General features: G+C 42.4%; 1 protein-coding gene across 7 annotated transcripts in view; it reads right to left on the bottom strand.

Annotated features, from left to right (window-relative positions):
* Nucleotides 1-22,632, bottom strand: part of LNX1 (ligand of numb-protein X 1) — a 123,486-nt gene that overhangs the window by 51,702 nt on the left and 49,152 nt on the right. For 4 of the 7 annotated variants that reach the window (XM_042053400.1, XM_042053397.1, XM_042053401.1 and 1 more), the window contains one exon: nucleotides 15,586-16,066. The exons of 1 other annotated variant lie outside the window; for it this stretch is intronic. In XM_042053400.1, the coding sequence (XP_041909334.1) occupies nucleotides 15,586-15,971 (386 nt within the window). In that variant the 5' untranslated portion in view covers nucleotides 15,972-16,066. Of the gene's footprint in view, nucleotides 1-11,716; nucleotides 12,180-15,585; nucleotides 16,067-22,632 lie in introns of those variants that run through there. 2 more of the 7 variants (XM_042053402.1, XM_042053405.1) reach the window with 2 other exon arrangements.

The raw sequence follows: 22,632 nt of genomic DNA, 5'->3' as shown, positions 1-22,632 counted from the left end.
AAGGGACAGGAAAAGTGCAGTCTGAGGTTTTACAAAGCTGCCACACAGGCGTATGTATTTTTTGAGGGAGGGAAAGGTTGTCACAAAGATTGCAGAAGCTGGAGTCCATGACATTTTATTCATATTGTTTCAACTCATTCACCCACATGCCCTCAAGGGATGTTCTGTATTTTAAAATTGCGGTTTCTGCTAAAAACTGCGTGGTGTGAAGTAGTGTGGTTAGACATCCTTTCTCAAAAATTTTTTTTTGGATCTCTGCTATTCTATCTCTCCTCTCTGTAGGTGTGAAAAACAGAAGCTTTCCCATGCATGCAAAACCTTGTTTTCTTCTAAGTTCATTCAAATTAAATTCAAGAGAGTAATTTGTTGGAGTCAATGGAATAATAACTGTACAGAACTAAGTTAAGTGAAAAAAAAAAAATCGAGTATGTTGATATGGCTGTTTTCATAACTTCTTCCATAGCATCCTCTGTCTGGGTACTGGAATAGCAGCAGAGAACAACTACAACAAGGTTCTTGAACTAAACAAATCAACTAAGCAAGAGGAATTGAATTATACAGGGAAAGAACTTATGACCCCTATTTTTTTTTTTGGCTTGTTTTATTCTCACCATTTGTAGTGGGTTTCATAGGACAGTTTGCAATTCCTTTAAGAATTTCAGTCCAGATGGTAATTTAAATAGGCAGAGGATCAGTTGATAAAACTCTGATTAGATGTCAGCTCTTCAACAGAGCTATTTCCATGGCCTGACTTAACCTATGTTTAGTCTAACAGATAAATGTTTATAATTCACCAAGACTGCTGAAGTGAAAGTAGTATAAAGGGAGTCTTAGCAAGTCTGGTCAACCCATAAGGATTTCCTTGCTTTTAGCCTTCAGCTCCACATATTTTGCTGGAATTAAGTTCTACAGCTTAAATTCACAATGCATTACTTATACATTAATCCATAAGTTTAAAGTAAGAAACACAATCAGCTCAGAGTTTTGTAGTGCTGCAACAGTGCAAGGTAATAGAGGACACATGGCTTGGTGTGTTCAGCACCATTGGAGCCAACCACAAGGGTCCTTGACAGATCAAGTCAGCCAGTTTCTCTCTTTTCTTCTTCCTCTCCTTCAACAAGACAAGACACGCAAGTGAATAGTCCTTTCACTGATTATTTCACTATTACACAGATGAGAGAAGGATGCAGACAGGGTCTTGCCACCACTACAACAATGAGGACTGGACTTGTACAGCCCCAGCAGAAGAGTTTATCAATGGATTGATTGAACCTACCAACTTCAAGTGGTTTTGAAATTACAGTTGGTGATCTCTATTCACAGTTCAACCCAAGAGTACCTAATGTTTTTAAACCGGTTCAGTTCTCCTTTACCGGACAGAATAAACCTGTTGCTGTCATGCTGTTCAGTGTTCAAAGCCACACTTCCCTGATAACCTTGACCCTTTGGTATAGCAGAACTTAGTGGGGCAGACGCGTGGGACAGGCAAGAGGCAAGAGAAGAGGTGTAAAGAAAACAGGAATTGAGAGGAAGCAAGAAAAAGACAAAGATTTAGTGTAGCAAGGAGCAGTCAGGTGAAAAATGGCTAAGGAAACCAAAACACGGCCCGGTACTGGTGATAACAGAGACTGAATGAGCTTTACAGGTCTTGCCAAGGGAACCAACAGAAGAACCTATTTGTAGACTCAAACCTGCATCTTTTCTTAAAACATAAATAGGGCAGAAGAACCCAATTTGTACTTGGCAGGTAGCATCCAGAGAGTTTATGTAACGCTGCAAAAAGATAAGCACCTATTTAAGAGCAAACTGTTATTTTTACCCAACAAGCAAACAAATCAAGCTCTTTCATCACAGGCTAAACCCTTTATACTGTCAGCTGTGAGTTCTCTTGGTGTTGTAAAGCACCACAGGGCAGAAAATCACTATGGTATTTTTTGTGTTGGTTGTCAGCCTCTGTTTGCTGGAGATTTGAAAAACAGAGGAGACATGAAGCACAGGAAGATCTGAGCAACAATTAGCAGCCCTTAACAAAAAGCAAATCTGTGAAATGCATTTTCTCTCTGAGAAAGAGACTGTTAACCTCTCTGCAAATACTGACTTAGCAAAAATATGAAGGATGTAACTTAGCACCTGCTGGCGAGGAAAGGTGAGAAGAGGAGAGGACAGGACAGAACATTTTGTTGTGAGGTAAGTGGCACAGGAGCAAATGTTTTTTTAAAATATCTGGTATGGATTACAGTTCATCAGCTCCAGAGGAGGGTTACTCAGTCTTGGCCTCCCCTCATGAATTTCTTTTGTTCACTTGGGTCACTTCACTGTTATTCAAGCCTAGATTATAAAAAAGGCAGATCTGCAGGACTGCATTTGTTTGCTTTCTCAGCTCAATGTATTAAGTGTAAGTTTATATGTATACAATATATCTTATTAGATACTGTGTCCTGTTTTGGTCTGTTCTCTTCTGATTTATTTTGAACTCAAAGACCATAACTTTAAGTGCCTTCAAACTTACAGATACTTAGGCCACTGGGGAAAGAGCAGAAAAAAAGTGAAATGCAGCAACAATTACTGTCCAACTTCATCACATTCATGCCTTGGAAGAATAAGACAGAAATGTACTGGAATTAAATCTCCTCTGAGGGAAGAAACTGAAAGCAGCACGTTTGCTAGAAACTGTGCACATTCAATCCACTAATATTCATCAAGATATGCAAAATTTAAATGCCATTTAAAAATGGACACTGAGAAATTTACAGACATGGCACCAAGGAAAGTACATATGTTTGGCCATATCCTTGACCCATGACATCACAATGCAGGTGGAAAGCAGATGTTGAGAACACAGCATGTTCCCAGCTCTGGGGGCTGTGTGGGATGAGCAAGATTCCACCAATTTTATGGCAGGGGCAATGCTGCAGCAGGGAGGCACAAGGATAGCATGGGTTGCAGTATATACCACTGGGCATCCACAGCAGAACCTCCTCAGCATAGCTAACTGATTTACTACTATTATTAGTATCAATATTTCCATCACAGTCTGGGTTGGAGCAAAGTAACAGCAACTGGCACTCTCAATTCTGCTCATTCCCTCAACAGATCCCAATGACAACCACAGGCACAGCAGTGCCAAGAACAAAAAAAAGAATTACCAGTACATACACACTGCATTTGAAAAAGAATCTTGTTCATCCTTTTCTCCAGCAGTGTCATCTTCCTGCTGTAAAAACAAACCAGGTAGTAATGCTTGAAGGAGAGATGTGCCAACTGTTTAAATCAGAACCAGAGGTGATCCTTCTTTGGGAGCTGACAAGGGCAAGCCACAACCAACTCCTGGGATTTCTGCTCCCACTGCAAAACCTGCCTGGCAAAGGGCTGAGCTTCAACATGTGCTTTTCATACAGAGCACTTATTTCTGACTATAATTTAGCCTCTTGGCAGGAGACGTTCATACATATCGAGCGAAACAGCCTTGCTCATCCATATCGCCCTACACATCCTCATATAACAGCAGCAGCACAGCACATTCTCTGCTTCCAGTGGTGTCCCATGGATCACAGGACGGATTTGGTTAATCATGCCCATCTCCTCTCCATACAAGCCTGCTCCACAAGGGATGTTTTCTGGCCTTTCATACTGTTGAATTATAAAATCCACAAGTGAAGAGGTCTCTGTGGGTGTTTCTATAAAATCATTCCACTCTTCCTTTTACATGGGAAGGAAAGTTAAAACCAGTGGAATATCACCAGTGCTAAGTGGATGTTAAAAATAACATGTAACACTAGTATTTATCACATATGGGAGGAGAAAAGAAAATACCTGAATTATGCTTTCAAAATTATTAGTCTGTTTCTAATAAAATACAAAAAACCCCAGGCCATGCGTCTACTAATCTTACCCATTCACTAAGTTCTGCAGAGGAGAAAGGAGAATACAATCCTTGGAGACGACTTCCCTTGTCTTCTATTTAAGAGGCTGCTAAATTATTGAAATTCTACATTAAAAATATATTACACGCTGTCTAGTGAATGATGGGCCTGCAATGCGTAATATAGAGAGAGGTGTAAGCTTCCCAATACATGCACATGAAATGACTTGCTGAGCTAAAACACTTACTTCCTGCCAACATGATTTCAAGACAGCTGAGGAGAAAAAAACAAGTTACAAAATAATACACTAATGATTGAATTTTGTAGTTGATATTTATAGCTCTAAAGGCATTTTATTCACTTATTTTACATTATTCAGGTAAATAATATGCATTGAGTTAGTAAAAGAGCAAATAAAAATTAAGATGGCTCCAGCAACTGCAAGTATCTTGTCTTAGCCTGCTTCTACCATGTGTCACAGCAGTGTTATGGAGCAAGACAACTCCATTAAAACAGAGGAATCAATGGTGATTTCTTATGCCTCTCCCAGGTATCCTCTATACTCAGCCCAATGTCTTGATAAAAAGAGAGAATGAGAGCAGATACAGCCAATGGTGATGTGTCATTGTTAAAAATCTGGTTGTCTGCCTGCACTGCTGAGGAGAACAAGGCTTTATCAATAAAATTTGAGGATGCTGCCAGCAGAAATCCAACCAAAATGAGAAAGAAACTTCCTGAAAATATGACTTGACTTGCCCACCGTTACAGTCAGCTTACTTTCTTTCATATGGGGAGGATATATTGCACAACATGTAAAAGTTACGGATGCTTTACAGAATTTTGTTCTTTGTGCAAAAGTTGCACAGCATCTGTTGAAATCTCCAGCCGTTTCACTGGGCTGCTGCTGAACTTGAGTTGCTCAGTATTCAGAATCTGTTGTCGATTAATACATTAAATGAATAGATAAAGTATGTTCTAGGGAGAGCCTAAGGATTCACTGGTGAAATGCAGTCTTCACCAGCTGCAACTTGGCTGAGGCCAAGGGGTTCATTCAGCTTTCCAAGATGTTACAAAAAAGTTCACTTTCTTAATCCCAAAACAGAGTTCAGATCCAAGCCAGGAATTCTTTGGTGGTAGTGGGGGTTAAGTCATGACATGTGACACGTCACTGACTAACAGATACCTCCACTGAGGTACCTGTTCAACACAGAGGAACCAACCTGGACCCTCCTTTTGAGACAGGAAGCCCCAAGCAGTCACATGCATGCTGCCACACAGGCTCTTATTAGTCCAACATTGCCAGTGATGCTACTATAAAACCTCTGGTTTTGTGTCCTGTGCTTGTTGGCATCCTTGTGCACCCAGTTACTGCATGGCTCAGAGAGGCAGTTTGGACATGCTGTCACATGCCAAGGGGCAGAGAATCAGTTCTAGTACCTGAACAATAGCTCTTATCATGGAGAAGGTAGTTGAAATGCAATTGGCTACTCTGTGGACTGGGGACTTTGAAGGCAGATTCCCCCAAAAGGTCAAGAGTTTTAAAAATATCCAAGAAGACCCTCAGACCTACTAGTCTGCTTGCCTACAGTTTAAGAAGCTGCATTATGGATGATCTCAGTACCAGTATTCAGAGCAGGATTTAAGCTATGACAGGCATAAGAGCTCTGCAAGAGCAGTGCTTATCCTCACGTTGCAGGACAGCCCAGTTCTGGCAGATTTGTCAGAGAAATAGCTCAAGGAAAAGTATCCTTGTCATGCTGCCAGTGCCAGTGTTAAACTAGGTTAATTGTCAGAGAGATGCAGAGGTTGGCCAAAGTTGCAACATACGGCCTGTGTGGCTTAATGTCAGACAAGAAACGAGAGTCTGCTGCTTTTGAGTAATCGTCGACCTCCTATTCCTGCAACTCTCATCACCTCATTACTTCCTCCTACCCCACCAGACCTTCAGTTCTTTGCCCTCTTCGGTCCCCATTCCAAAGTGGATTGCCTGTTGTGAAGGAGCCTCCAAGTGGGGTAGAGGTTTGACCTTTCTGTGCTCCTGTTACATGGGCCAGGCATGTAAGCACCTTTCTTCTGAGCAGCTTACAGAAAAACCAAACATAACTGAGACATAAGTCATTCATGAAGAGAAACATTTCTGCCGACCAAAATTGTTGCATTGCCTTTCCATCTTGGCAGGGTTTGGTTTTTTTTGGCTGGCTCAGGTTTTACTTTTGGCAACAAAATGTATTTGTTGAGATTGACAGTGGCCAATGTCAGCGTTTTCCAAAGGTGTGAGGAGCCTTGAGAAAACAATCCAGAAGAATAAAAGGTCTAATTCTGATCTCAAGTCTGTAGGTAGCTGTGAATGGAGTAAAGGTAACTTTCTTGCATGCAGAGAAGGAAATGAAGCAGGATCTTTCTCAATCTATAACTAAAATGCCAACTTTCCTTACACACAAAATTCTCAGGCAGAACCAACAAATTCTTTATGCTCTCATGGGGTTTCTGGTTTCTGGAGCTGTCCCAGACAAATTTATTTCTGCACCTAGAATCACAGCACTGGGGAAAAAATTGCTAACCAGTAACAATCATACCACTAAAACTCAGCACTCTCCAACCTATGCTGAGAAGCCAGGAGGGATGTGCTGGTGGAAAAAGGTACCATCTCTGGGAGAGGGTGGCAGAAGGTGGGGAAGAGACCCTGACCCCACCATGCTGCTGAGGAGTGCAATTAATCTTTGGTTAAACAGTGACTAGACCCAGACATTTGCAGTCAATTAAATGACTACTTTCTGCTGCACTCCTAAGCTAACATAAAACACTCTTGAATACAACACAATATACTTAGAAAATTTAATTTGGGCACTTAAATACTAAGAGTTTACACTACAACTCCTCCTGTACTTTTAACAGTAATACAGCATATTAGCAGTTCACCTACATGAGATTCTACTTTTGGCTTTCATGCCTTATTTGTACAAAAATTTCAAACTTTCTTGTGCAAATGTAAAGGCTGGAAATACAAAGGAGCACAATAAAGGCAGGACCAAGGCATGAGAGAGGAGGGGAATAAACAAAGGGAAGGACCAGAAGAGGTATAAAGCAGAGGGCAGAAGTAGGAGGGCAAGTGAGAGGGCTGGTGGAGTGGGGTCAGACAAACATTAGTGAGGGACTAGGCTGAGAAAGGGACACTAGTAGGTCTTTGCTGGAGATTTTGGGAGAGAGCTCAGAATTCTGAAGGAAAACTAACTCCATGTTTGGCCCCTTTGTGAAGCTGTAGCATTGGGGTGAAGCTAACAGTAGCCCTTGACACACTCCTGCTTTTGTGTTTTGATTCACCTCAGTTCTGCTTTCTGAGAAACATCCAATTCTAACATCCTGGGAAAGTCCCTCTGAATTTTATCTCAGTGTACTATGTCCTTGCTATTTAATGCAGATATCCTAAGAATTTCATTTATATTTTCATTCAAGAATATTTCCATTCAAGTCTTGCTTTCCAGCACTTTCAGCTTTCATTAATCTCACAGTTTAGCTTTGACACCGATTTCTATAAACACAGCTTTGCACAGCGTAAGGAGGCTAACATGTGGCTTTTGCAGTGGACTAACACAGGAGTCCAAAAGGAGCTTCAGGCTTATAAATTTGGTCATGAGTAATGCATGTCCTGTGCTCCCCAGCCTTTGTGTGGCTAATTTCACAAGAACAGACTTGAAGCCAGACACAAGTTTCCCCACTGAGTTGAACAGAAATTAAAGAAGTTGGCTGCACAGTTAAGCTCAGTGCTGTAAGGGGGCTGGGAGAGTGCACCTCATTGTTTTTACCGTAAAAAAGATGTGCTCAAGGGCACTAGAAGACAGCTGGCACTTGCATCTCTTCTTTTTAAATTGAATAAACAGAGAAACTAAATTTTACTGGTTATTCCAGCCCAAAGTGCTGTTTTGAGAGTAGTTATCTTATAAAAGTTATGTGGGGAAACTTGATTCAGTTAATTTGGTGAGATTTCTTTGACTGTTCCATGTAAAATTCAAGAGGGGTAAGAAAAAAAATAAGTACTTTTTTTCACAGGTGAGAGTAAGTTGTGCATTTCCATCTAACAAACAATCGATTTTAAAAACCAGTGGCTTGATTCAGATTAGTGGGGTAGATCTAGCTGATGTATTACCAGCAGGGACTAAGGCCAGGAGCTGTTTAATCCTTTGAGGGAAAGAGTGCCAGCAGGAGTGGCTGCCAAGGACTCCCCAGTGCTCGACCTGTGCTGAGCACACGCGATGCCCAGCACCATTCTGGGCACTTGCTTGGTCAGCATGGCCACGTGCTGAATTGGGATTAGGTTGAAAACCACCCCACGTGATTGATGTCCTTAGGGAGACAAGGTGAGTCTTGCAACCTAGTCTAGTCTTGCAACATCCTTCCCCTCAATTTTATTTCTAAGTGGCTCTTTGAGCTAAAGGTGCAGAAAATCCTGCTATTGAGAAATACCCTGATGCACAGTTCCTCCTATGAAGTGAGAGGGGTAGCAATGGTGTGAGCACTGCCACCAGGTCCTCTCACTCAGGAAAGCCTCCTACAATGGCCACAGGCTGACTCTCCATCCACATACCTTGTTTTTAACCGGAGACAATAACACAGCCCAACTCAAAAGAATGCTGGAGCAAGTATTTCCTTTCTGAAGATATGTTAAATAAGAAAGAAAGCAGATGCCTTTCAAAGAGTCTTTATGGAGATATAAAGCAGAAGGCATGGACTCTGGGGTAGGGTCTCCTCAACACCCATGGAGACCCTTACAATGGTGAGAGACATTGGGCTGGTGGGGCTACATCCCACCATCTCCCAGAGATTCCTCAAGGTAGGCCTCACAGGTTTTTCTTATTCTTCTGTCAGATGTTTCCACAGGCTTCTCAAGAGGGAGAACCCTGGTTTGCCATGCGCTGCTCTTCATGATTTGGCAAAGAGCAAGGACAGGAACAACATCTGTGTCGAGATCTTTGCTAAGGGAAGGACAAGAGACAGTGGCCAGGGAAGTGGTTTTAGCGCAGGGGATAACATCAGGGGACATGCATTTGCTTCCTGGGAATACCTGTAATTATCAAACTGCTAATAGAAAACTAAAAATAGTGGCACCCAACATCCATCCCGTAAAGCGCCACTACAGCACATCCACACACATCTGTTTCCTGCCTGTGTGGCACCCAGCTGAAGTGCAAAGGGTCTGGCACAGCCTTTCCCCAACTTCATTTCTCCTCTTCAAATCTCCTAAAATCTCTTTATTTCTTAGCTGGATTCCAGGGCCTGCCTCTCCAGATGGGTTTTGTGCTATACTGTAATCCCTATTCCCCAAGCTGCCCGTTCCACATTTAGGAACAAAAATGCCCTGGAACTAAAGCAAACCTCAACAACACAATACAAATAACATAACCTTTGAACAGAGTAGAAGGGAAGAGATGGATTGTGTGTGAGAAAGGACAGTGTGAATCCCAGCACTCTTATTCTTCCTCTTGTGCCAGCACCAGTGATGGTAACTGCATCCCCCACTGTCCTCCAGCTCTTTCCTTGTGTCTAGCAAACCCATCATCCCCCTCTCTCTCCTCAATTGCTATCTCTGGTGGCTGACAGCCAAGAAAATAATGAGTCCTGACTGAGACCAGTATTTGTACTGGCCAGCAACCAAAGACAGTGTGATAATGAAAAAAATGCTTTCTGCCTACTATGGTCTAGTTTCAAGCCATGGTGCAAGCCATCAGACACACTACACACAGCAGGAACTCTTCAGCTGGCTGTGGGGAAAGATTTACAAAGCTGCTTGTTTGGGGTACAAAAGTTCTGTGGCAGTTAACCTGTGCCCCTGGGTGTCAGGCTGTCCTGGACACCAATGGCTATGCTGTTCCACTCACAAAACTTTGCATTAAAAACATCCCAAGTGCCCAAGAAACTGAAGTAGCAACCTGTAGGTCATAACGTGTATAAACTGGTTAAACAGGACTAAAAACTGTATTTCTCTTTTTCTTTCAACTGCTGTTATTAGAAAAGACCATGAATCCATCCCACAGATTAGTATATCAATGCCTTGTGCAGCATCCAGCAGCAGCCAGAGGCACTACGTACACGTGGAGGAGAAGGAGAAATTCCTGAAAGGAGGTCAAACTGCCTGGCGTGCTTTTGTGAGTCAGCCCCCAATAAATCCCACTTTCTGTTGCCCTGGCCAGAGATGGAGTGGTGTGGGAGGTCCTGAGCACTGGCTCCTGGCAGCAGGATGCCAGATAGCATCCAGGGCTGGGCACTGGAGAGGGGACGTGCACCTCCCATTGTTGACAGCTGAAGATGCACGTCTGAGCCCCAGTCCACACCCAGTCCATTAATAACAACTGCTGACATGCAGCACGACTAACATCTCTGTGGGTTAGAAGGCTAAATAAATAAATGAATAGCTACCGTACATCAGAGCCCTTTATCCTGGGAGAATCAGTGAACCTGAATTCCCCAAGAAAAGCAAGTAGGCTGCATCTGCCTGTGCTCTGATTAATCTCATTGGTTTGTTTTCCTGGAAACTAGATGTCCCAGATGCCATTGTTTCCATTATAAATGTTCATCTGCCCTGTTTTGAGCTTGATTGCCCTTTAGCCTGCTTGGCTTAACTGTTTTTTGGTGGTTTTTGTTTTATTTTTAATTAACATTCTTAAACAAAATGCCATTCTTAAACAAAATTAATTAAAATGAGGACATAGCTGCAACCCTCAACACTAGATTTGTTAAATGTTTAAAAACACCTACAGCATACAGAAACCCTAAGCTGTCGTATGCAATGTGACTAAATTATTAATAGTTGCCATGCACATCACACAAGAATTTCAAAAGGGGACTTTGTGTTTCTGCAAAACAGTGCTATTTTTGTCTGACAGTAGGGACAAAATCATTTGAAAATTAGTCTCTTTGGTACTAATCACAACTGTTACTAAAACATTCTCACTGTAGGCATAATACAGTAATTTTTCATTTTTGAGAGAATTAGACATTTCATTCATGATCTCAGTGAAGATCTTGAAAGTTTACAATTTGTTAAAATACAAACAACACATAATTAATGAAAACATACTGAAACAAATATCTATTTCTAGTCATAAAAGCTCCACTAACTAGTGCAATAACATTCAAGCACAAATTAATGTAGTAACATTCACAGAGGATACCATAGAATATTTGTTTTATGGGTTGGAAAGATCAGCTATGGGGTTGTTCGAGGTGGATTTTTTAAAAACATGAAGATATATGGATGGATTGCTACAGTTATATTTGCTTTACAGAGAAAATAACATTCTGCTGTGGGCAAAAAGAGAAATACGGGAAAATTCTCTTCTGTCTCAAGTGAATTATTTCTGGTGAAAGGCTTCTCAGCGTTTTGCTATAGGCATGCAGCTTTACACACAGAACATTATGCATGTACACACAGAGAGTGCTCTACTGGGGGTGTCTTTCCTGATGCCCTCCCCTATACCTAGCTCCCCACAAGGCTATTTACAGGAAATAAAGGAAAAACACAGATTCAGAAATGGAAAAAAACCCAAACTAACAAACACCTAAAGCATTGGCACAGAAAAACAAGTTGATAAGGAAAAAAGCAGCTTCACTCAGTACATCTCAGCTGCTTCCAAAACAGAAAGCACTGGGGATGTACTGCTATTATTAGCCCTCCGGATGGGAAGCAGCACGGTGTGAAGCTGTTGGCAAGACGTTGCAGGATTTTCTTCGCACGTATGCACAGGCACAGACACACAGGCAGACAGACCCCCCAAAACGCTCATGGTGAGCCCCTTCCCGCCACTCGGGTGAGACAGACAGACAAAGAGCACGACGCTGGCGCGACTGTGCGTACTCACAGCTCGGAGTACAAGAAGTGCAGGTTGCCCACATTGTCTATGTAGTTTGCAGGACTTAGCCAAGGTAGGACCAGTAACAGGAGAGCCTTCATTTTCAGTGCAGTGCTGGCACTGCTTCTAGGTTTCCTCCTTCCCACCGTCTCTCTGGTGGGACACACAATGAGAAGCTTTCGTGCCAGCCAAACCCCTTCTAAGCAAGCCTTTCCATTTCAACGCAATGGTAGCACATTATGAATCAAGCTTAAATCCCTTAAACGAAGCTACACTGCAAAAATCATTGACCTGTAAGAGGATTACTTGATCTGACTCTCGGATGGGTAGATGTGAGGGTTTAGGGACAGCACAGTGTGGTTGGCGAGACAGTGACTTATGCTGCAGAGGAGAGCAATGCTCGGGGAAGAGACCTGCCTCCTGCAGGATTCAGAGTGGTTCTTCAGAGGCAGCTGGTATGTTTACATCACTGCCCACAAGCAGATGGGTTACGAGCTAAACTGCATCACAGAAGGGTGTAGCTGTCTGACAAGGGGGGAAAAAAATGCCCCCCGTGGAGTTTTGTGGCAGGCGATATCAGAAGACCACACCTTTTTAAAGTAAAACACTGCAAAAGATCACAGCCAACTACTGGCTGTTTGCATCTCAGTCTGAATTCCCCAAATCCAGTCAGATGTTTTTGTACAAACATAAATCATGTAATAATCCAAGGACATGTCTCTTCTCGGGGCTTTTTTTGAAGGATGCAAAAGCAAACATTTTAAATAAGGATGCTTTCAGTGGACTGCTCCATGGTAACCGGTGTTTTAAAAAAAATGTTTAAGTTCTGTCATCAATTACAAAGCATAAAAGAGCAAGCTTCCCTTGTCCCATCAGTGACCTCATCTCTGATCAGGGTAAACTTTTGTTTTCTCTCTGAGAACCAGAACTGGTCTGAACCTGAACCACGCAAGAAATTTGAGAACTGCTGACCACCCTGATGACCCTAGCAGAGTCTACTTTAATTTATTCACTGAGAACACAATAATGTTCTGTTGAGATTTCAGGTGGACTCTGAACTGTTCCCACTGCAGGCACCAAATATTTATGATTATTATTGTATTTGTTTTATTAGGAAAAACACATATTTCCCCTCCTCTCTATTGATTCACCAGAGTTAAAGAGAACAGCATCAGCTCAGTCTGCTCAATCTCTCCCTGGGCATAACAGAGCACAACTTTCTTCTCTTTGCCATTAATTGGAGATGGAATGGCAAGAGAGGTTTCTGCATTTCCAACAATTAAATTAGGCAGAGGCATAAGATGCTTTAGGTGATAATTAATTAATGCTGTGCTTAAAATAAAATAAAGATACTGTGCAGTGTCTGCAAGCATAAAGATGTAGAAATTAGGGATCACTCAGAATGTTCCCTCCTATTTCCTCCCTCAAGTGGGGATGGTAGTGAGGCTGCTATCCCCTGTAAAGCTGAAACCCCCAACAGCAGAAGTTCCTGTGGTTTCATATTCTCCTGTCTCTGCCCTTTGGCCTTAAGGTAACTCAGTCCTCCCAACCTCCTGAGGAAGGAAAATCAATTTCGTGAGTAGCAAAAAACCAAATGTCCAGCCTATGTAGCAATGCTTTGTACTGCACTACCCTAGAGGCTTTAGGGTAGGACAACCCTACTCCATCTCTTCAGTCTTCTGCCCCTGGGGCAGTGGGACCTGGTGCTGGGAACCTGACACAGGGAAGAGGGAACAGGAAGAGATTGTGGGAACATGTTACCAAGACAATTCTTTCTATCCCCACTTGGGCTCAGGCCAAGCAAGCCAGAAGCACAGGGTCTTGGAGATCCTGAGGGGAAGACCAAGGCCACTGACATTAAACAGTAAGTGCTAGAATAAAACCTGCCAGGCTTTTACAGGACCAAATCATGGTTTATAGCACTGCAATTCTGTAAGATATGTAACGAAGGGTACCTTTACTACCACCTTAAGGAAAAGAAAAAGACACTGGAGTGACTTGCACATATCCACTTATGAAAATCGACACTAGAAATCGGAAGTTGTGCTAGCTGTGTGGCTTCCCTGTAAAAAAATGCACTGATTTGCTTATTTATTGGGGATTGGAGGTGAATTGGAAGTGGGTGTCCTGCTAATTTTGTGGCCACAGCATCACCATGTCAAAAAAAATGAAGACAAACAGGAAGGTCTAAATCACATTAAGTTCAGCTCTATGTACAGCAAAGGGAAAAGGCATTTGCATTAGGGGTTCAAGATTCTGTGGCTGGAATCTGTACAGAAACATAATTTCAGTGACAGCAGCTCACAGAAGACTGACAGTCCCCTTACCTGCACTACTATTGAAATTAACATTTGAGGCCTGTCAGATAAGTACTAAGACAGAAAACTATTATTAACTTTGTTATTTTGTCCCCTAAGCAGCACACAGTGAAACTCCCTGAGCACTCCTGGCCTGGGCTGGGGCCTGCTGTCACTGCCTCCTACACCATGAATGCCAGGTTCAGAAATGTGGCAACGAGGGCACCCAAATCCACAAACACCAAACCTCCAGCATGTGAAAAATGGTCTCATGACCTCTGCAAGGGAACAATAAACCCATTGTTAATGGTTGGTGGGTTTTTTTTGTTTTAGTAATGCAAAATTGTCACATTTTTGGTTGGTTAGGACACTATGACTCCAGTGAATATCTTCAAGTGAATAAATTCCTAGTGAGAATCCAGGTGCTTCAAGAAATGACATTTCCAGTGCAAATGAGGACATGTTTGAATGGCAGGCTGCAGAGCCATTTCTGGTTGCAGGCTCCCAGACTGTGAATTGTGCAGTATGTGAACATACCTCCACTCTCTGGCTCACCAGTGATGCTCTGACCGTCAGTACTGCCATGTCTGTGCAGGAATGTGCTCCCAGCAGCAGTCTGGAGCCCTGCACTGGCTGCTCAAGGCTTCCTTGGCATTGCAGATGCAGAAGTACACACTTAGCAACACAATTTACACCTGCAAACTTCAGGGGATGTAATTTCACTGGGCAACAGATACAGCTCACAGAAAAGGGCACATCTTAGACCCCATCTCTCCTCAGACCTGAGGTGCTGTTACACAGACTATGCCAAAGTGTTTGTCTTCTGTCAGAAATCACAGCCCTGAACATACCTCTTTACCCTTCTGCCTTCCTTAAAAACGGCAGAACATGCAAGACAAAAGCAGCAGCACATCCTTTAACTCTGCAAAACAAAGAATCATTCAGTTCTCTCCTGGCAGAGGAACCAAACTACTCCCTGGAGAGGTCTCTCCCAGAGGCATGATAGAGGGTGTCCTGGCTACCAGGAGGGATTAAGGCTGGAGAAGGAGTCCAGCCAGGGTGCTCTTCCAGAGTCTGTCTCTCTGTGAGCCCCATGGTGCCTTGGATAAGTGCTCACCTGGAAGAAAGGAGCACTCAGGTTCAAAGACCAACACCAAACCAGAATATTTTCTGCTCTACTTCTCATGTAGGTCATTTGTGATTCAAAAAAGGTTTGAAGAAAGGGCAATTACAAAACCCTTAATGTGCTATTAAAATATTTATAATAGCTCAGCTTCTCAAAACTCACAGATCTCTTTGGACTGCATACATACTGTTATTGTGCAGTTAACCACAAGGTATTCACCCAGAACTGCTAAGGATAGCATGAAGTACCTTACATGCATTTGATTCTAAAAAAAAAAGTAAGATACAGACTATCTTGGACTAAAAATGGACTAAATTCAGCTCTTAATTAATGATACTGTAGGTGTTCATTGGGAGTGAAATCAACAACTCTTTATTTTGATCAGTATTAATTGAAGATATTTTTCCTCTACTCAAAAAAATAGAGTGAAAAAAGGTCTATCAACAACAACTTACTGGGTTTGGAAATGCTGTTCGAGGTGACCCCGTTGCACAACCTCTGAGCAGTGTTCTGTGAAAGGGCAGCTAACCATTAGCTTATCCAGGAGGTTATTCACTAGTATGCTGGACTTCCTGCATGTCTGGAGAATCACAAGCTTGCGGTCCATGGGGCAGAAGTCTTTTTCCACAAGGAAGTTTGTAAGGCAGGCTGTGCAGAAGGTGTGACCACAGAGCGTGTCTAATGGCTGAAGCAAAGGTTGCAGGCAAATGTGGCATATCAGATCATCATCTACTTCTTCGGTGTAGCTGTACAAGTGGTTTTCTTCTGGTAAATGTGCTTGGCCGCAGGTGACACAGAGTGGCGGGGAGCTATCCTCCATTTCTTCTTCTTTCTGGCTCATAATCAGAATTGATGCAATTCAAAGGGGGGCAGGTGGGAATACCCAACCCGTTTTCTATTTGTGAGAGCTGTAGCAAGGCTTGTGTGCCATCAGATCTGTGGGGAGGAAAGCCGAAGGATTATGTTCTGGGTTATGTTTTCTTACAGTACTTGTGGTATGTATCTGGATACAAAGTGCTACAGCAGGTATTAAGGAAGGATTGTGTCTTTGGGATGGGAGAGTGAGGCAAAGAAGGGGGCAGAAAAAAAAAAGAGAGACTTAACTCCAGGGACTTATTTTCTCACAAATCTAGCTCAATTTACACAGTTAATCTCATTGTAAAGAAAGATAGCAAGAGAGGGAGAAATACTACAGGCATTTAACGGTTGAAAACCTTAAATTAGCATATAATTGCAGTTCCAGTCAGCTGATTTTGTGGCCACATTACTTCTGCCAGAAAAGCAGCATTGTGTGTGGGCAAACACTGCAAGACTGTGTGCAGAAATACAGGTAAGAAAGGTTGCTGGTCAAGATGCCTGCTCAGCACAGCAAGGGGGAGCAGCACCCTAATATACACAAGCATACAAACACTGTATGTGTAGCCAGAGGAAGGATAATTTGGGTCGCAAGAATTTAGAGCTTGGGACCCTGTAGATCATTCTCATACCACAGCAGCAATGCACCTGGACCCCTGCATTCGAAGTTTGCCTGACTGAAGTCAAGCAGTTATAACCATCTGCACCAGACTAATCAGTTCAAAACTTCATTTGCTCTGCAAAGCACCAAACACCTCACATACTGAAGCAAAATCCACAGCACAATGCTAGGTACTGTATTGCTCAAAAGAAGGCCTATTCCCTTCATAATTTGTGATACAGAAACCCAGTATGTGCCTAACTACAAACCCAATTAGCTCTGGCCACAACACCTGCCTGTTGGTATTTCAAAGACGTAAACTCTGTGGGTGGCAGCAAAACTGAAGAGTAACTTGTAGTTTTTACTTGATGAACCCCAACTGCTTGCTGGAGCACTTATGTCTCATTATTTCTATGCTTATTTTCATATACTACTCTGAAAATAAACATGAGGATATAAAATATGCAATGGCCTAATTACTGCTCTTGCTTGAAAATGTAAATCTTATTTGCTGCTCTGCCCTAACACTGTACCCTTGCTTTCAGCTTGACTTAATTTGCTGAGACAATGTGTCAGCCTCAGACACCCATGTCTGAGGGCAAATGAGGGAAAGAATAATAAGAAAAATCTGACTATGACAGAGCATATTTTCATATAAATAAACTCTTATTTTTATGCAAAGCTCATGGGCTCTAAACCTGAGAAATTAAACTTTAACTTGGCAAGGTTTTTGTGACATGAAGGTAAAATAATAGCCCTGCTAATTCTAACCAGATGTTTAAATGTCAAACATTCTCTTCAACGCTTTGCTAGATCCTATTCTTACGAAGCAATCACATTAAGTGCCTGTTTTTGCTTGCAAGAGAGAGTTCTGCATAAGTTCTGTCTCCTGATTAGCAGTAGCTTCAGTGGAATTAAAATCATTGCCTGTTAGAACCCTTGCAAATATTTTAAATATGCCAAACTAGGTCAAATGTTTCCTTTTGTAAAAATTTTCACCAGAGATTTATGAAAAGCTCTTTGTGAAGAAACAAACATCTCTCCATAGTGCAGGCAGCAGCTCCACCTGTTATCTTAACATAGGAATTATTATTTACTTGTACTAAGGTGACACACAGCAAAATGAAACGAGATAAAAAATTATCCAAGGCTGTGGTGGAGACTGAGCACTGTGAGTGGCTCCTGTAGGAAGCTCTCGGATAATTTCTCAATGAAGTGGAGTGGCTGTGAACGGGTGTCCAGCTGCTCTCTGCATCGCTTGCTCATGGAGGGAGCCCATCTCCAGTCAACAGGACTGCTTGCAAGGATGGCAACACATGGCTTGGGAATTGCATGATTTTTAAAATAGACGTAAAATGAATTAGAAACCAATAAAGCATGACAAAAATAGCACGGTGTTATAAACTCTGTTTTCTCTTACATTTTCAGAATGCCTTGCACCCGGGCCAACCAGAGATGTGGACAACATCATGCTATTTCACCACACCCCCTCCACGTCCTCTTCTACCACCACACATAGGTACATCCACGTGGGGGCTCGCCCCATGCACCACACACCAGAATACAGCCAACTCCAACATTTCGTTGCCTCATGGATGTCCTCAAGGACAGAATTCTTGCTTCTTGCTGGCAGGAGACCCAACACACAGCTCCCATCAGCAAACCTGAAAGCTAAAGCCAAAGCCCTGCTCTGAGGAAAGAGCAGCCCCCAGGAACATGGGCATCTGAGCCCCACCTTCCCAACCTTGTGCCTTAACCCTGGAAATACCTCTCCTCCACTTTCACATGTACAACACAGCAAGACCCCTGATACAAATTAGGTACAGCTGGAAGCTGTACTACAGCTCCAAAGCTACTGCAATTATTTTCACAATGACAGCAGAGAAAGAGAGGCATCACTTCCCGTAGGCCATGTTGTGCTGCAGCAAAAAATGATGAGAGAAGCCTCAGAGGAGGCAAAGTCTGACTGTCCTGACCACGTTACAGATACTCTTTATCAATCTGACATACTAATAATGCACTGCTAGTGGAAAAGGGCAGGCATGGGGAGCTCTACCTGAATTTTACAATGTTTACACAAATTACAAATGTTTGCTACAGCACAGGGAAACAAAACTATCCATATTTATTAGTACAGGCACTGAATTTTTAGGAGAATTTAATTCAAGTCCTATGACCTCTATTATTTAGAAAATTTTGACTACATAATAATATAAATTCTGAAAAAAAACCAAAAACTCAGCCCCTTCTGGCTAACCTGGTCCACATTCACCCATGAACCTTCATAAACTGCGGAACATATCAAGCAATGGAATGATTGCCACCTTTGGGAGGTGATTATACCACCAAAAGAGTTAGCATGGAGGGCGTGTGATGGAGCTATCTCACAGATTCAGTCAGAGGCAGAAGTTCTTTGCAATGTTTGTAGTCATTTGTATTTATAACATGCATGTGCTGTCATATAATAGCTACGTAATTAGTATCATGTCCTTTACAGAAGCTTAAAGTCTTAATTCCTCTTGGACATTGTAGAAGAGAGGGGAGAAGGAATTTAAATTTGACCTATTGATTGCCAGTGCATATTTCTACTTCTTCTACTACCTATGAATAAAAACCAAGAATCCACTTTGAGCAAGAAAACCTGTACAGGTAGATGTACAGTGAAATAGAAAAGGTAATTATTTCCTGGCTGAACTTCTATACTTCAAGCCCCGTCTTTGGGGGAGGAAGAGAGGGGAAAAGAGAGGCCAGGAATCCTGTGTTCATTTGAGTTGGTGTCAGCCACCACTGGCAGCCTCAGCGGGACATGGATGTCACCTTGAGAGTCTCATGCTTCTTGTAGTCAGAGCCATATTGACAGAGACTGGTTCTTGCAAGGATGATTGGCAGGAGAAGCTTTTAGAAGAGGTGGTGGTGCCATGCCAAAGCAGACATCACCAGCATTTGCCACTTCCCTGCTGCGCAGGAAGTTTTCAACAACTCAGGTCCCAGATTTGGCATAGTTTTACAGCACCTAGCACAGATTTGCTTGGATAAAGAAAATCAAGTACTGATTTGTAAGAATGTCACAGTGTTGTGACACTGCGGTGAATCAAGCTTCAGTTCAAGGCAGAGACCTGAAGCACAAGAATACAAATGATGAAGGAAGAACATTGTTATCTGGATATCCATATTGCCAAGTTTTCAGCCACAAGCTGTAATGACAATGGTCACATCAGGGCACAAAATAACCCCAGGGCTGTGACCACAGTGAAAACCACTATCATGATAACACATTTGTTAAAAAGCTACCCAACAGGCTGCGCTGATTGGAAGGAGTTTGCATCTTACTGGTCTTCACTGCTTAAACATTTGCAGCCACCAGAGGCATTTAAGAAAATAACAGACCAAACCCACACAAAAAGCCTGGACAATAAACATGGAGAGTAGGTAGAGAGGATGCTTTTCATCTCCTTGCAATAACAAGCCCATAGTTTTCCCATGCCAGTGAAGCATTTAACCAAACTTAAGCTTAAATACTGACTTACCAACACAGTTACACTGGCAGCAGTGTAGCAAGAAGAGGGCTTGCCAAGCAGAGTGGCAGAACCCCACTGCCTCTGCCCAGCCACCATCAAATATTAACCCAGCAGTTCAGGAGGCTGCACTTGGAAGTAGCATGACGCAAAATGGAAGAAACTTCAGGTAGCAAAGAACAAGTAACAAAAGCTAAAAGAAAAACAATTAAGTGATGAAAGATACTGAGGGAGTGGCTATCACAGAAATTAAAAACCAGATGCCTAAAGGCCAGAGAAACAGTGACACGGAGCCTGGAGGGGCAGCTACCGGCTTAAATCACAAACGGTGAAAGATAAGCCAGTAAGCAGGCGTCACTGGAAAAGAGAGCAGCAAAACAGATGAGCTGCAGAACAGTAAGAGGAATTTATCTCCAGTAGTCCTGAAGTAGTACGGCTTGGTGGTAATGAAATCTTCAGTCAATGGTAAGGGTGGCCAGCATAAGTAAAGTAAATGGATTCTAAATAGTACAGTAAGATTGACAAATATTAATTGGTTTGGGGTTTGTTTTAGCTTGGTTTTCTCTCTGTGTTTAAGTGACATGTTTTATTAATACTCCTGTTTTTTACACACTCTGAGCATGTGTATAACAAGTCCTGTATTTGCTGATTAAAACAGATGCCTTTTCACACCCCATTTCTCTGCTGCGCAACCTGTAGGAGATGGAGGTTCTACCGACAGAGCTGTTGTACTCTTCTTAGCTAAATAGTGATAGCAAAGTCATTCTGCATCCTTCCCCCAGTCCCAACATGGGTTATTATCTCCTACAAATGTGCATCTCTGAGTGAGTCACAGCCATCCATTTACATGGATCAGCAAGGCACTGTATGGCCAAAGGGGCCATGTAAAGCATGTAAGGAAACCACTCTTCCACAGCGGCATTCCCAGCAGCCAGGTAAGGGTAGGAGCTCCTTATTCTTCCAGAGATGCTTTACCTGGCCTTTCTTTCACCACACTAGCTGTGAGCATGCTGCAGCCAATACCTGCCATTCTTGATAATCAGCTCCTTTGCTGAGGGTTTGGAGACTGTCATCTTGGCTGTTCATGTTAAAAAATACCCACATCAAATTGCTAGGAGGCTTGACAGCTTTCACAGTTAACAGAATTAGCTCTTTATTGAAGCCTCAGCCCAGCTGCCACTGCCTAGACGTGGGCAGGTTAGGAGATGTGGGCATTGTCCCCATCTAGTGGCTCACTCACACGGGGGAGAAGAGTGGATCATGGCTAGGAGGGAGCAGAGGTCCTCCTTCACCTTCCCAAGCAAAAGCACACAGCCCTCTGTTTATGCAGGGTTAGCTGTGACCTTACTTCTCCTGCCAGAATCTGGGTTGCAAGATCACATCACTTATTTCATATTCTGGGTTTTATAATGAAATACCAGGTTGACTGCCTTTAGAAAACTATTTGCCATTAGTAAAATGTTAACTGTTTTAACTTCCTATCTTTCATCAAACTGTCTTCCCTGGTAACAGCCTCCCAGGTTTCCTGTTACTGTGGTTTTCTTCTCTCCAACTGAAGTTTTTTACAGATTACACTGACTTTATTGTTCAAGGTGGTACAATACAACAGTTGTGGAAAGAACTATAGAGTGACCCATACTTCAATAATATCTATTATACAGTATTTTAGATTCAAAAAGACAGTGGTTCACATTTCAAAGACCTGGCTATAAAATATCATGTAATAATTTGTACCAATTTTGGCATAGCTGCACTAAAGGCCAAAGTGGTGAGTCAGTTTGCCTAGACTTGAAACTTTGTTCAAAGGAAGGTTATAAAACACTAAGGTGCCCAAAATCTTATCATCACGTCTACTGACCAGAAATCCTCCTACATATATCCTACTCTCTTTTTTTCCCCCCCTTTCCACTTATTTTTAAATCTATTCTGACTAAAGAAGAATCACAACATTTTCTTTCTGCCTGAAGTGTAATTAGATGGAGATTTGTTATGGGCAGAAGCAAGATGCATCCCTCCAGGTAAAAAGCCAGTAGGAGAGTTGGTGATCCTGGAGATACCAATTTAGCATGTAAGAATTCAGCTTGACTTTTAAGATGATAGGAAAGACTGTTAGAACTCGGCCTTAGAGGAAAATAATTGTATTTAAAAGTCCAGCACATTAGTACAGAACGTCTCTGAGACAATGAACAGGAGCTCCAAAACCTCTCCTCTGCCTGGCCCCAGTTTTAAGACAGCTGGTTTTTCAAAGTTATTATTAGTCAAAAAGTCCCTCTCAGAGCTTAAAACAATCAAAGTACTTTGCAGAGCCTTTATGATGAAAGGCATTTCCAACTGAATAGAAAAATCCCATGGTACAGTACAGTAGGTGAATAACCCCAACTTTTTAAGTTGCAGCTCAAGCTGTGAGACCCAACAGCAATGTCATACTGTGCCTGCATGCAAAATAACTTCCAAAACCAGAACCAGACTGTTTGAAAAAAGTTATTTTCTCTGTGGCTCATGCTGGAATTTACAGAATAAACCAATGTTGG

This window comes from Corvus kubaryi, unplaced genomic scaffold (assembly GCF_017639235.1).
Source record: "Corvus kubaryi isolate FWS band 111438036 unplaced genomic scaffold, C.kubaryi_AGA036_p1.0 split1-131, whole genome shotgun sequence".
Taxonomy (NCBI): Eukaryota; Metazoa; Chordata; class Aves; order Passeriformes; family Corvidae; genus Corvus; species Corvus kubaryi.
The sequence above is the reverse complement of the archived record's forward strand: the minus strand, read 5'-3'. Positions and strand labels throughout refer to the sequence as shown.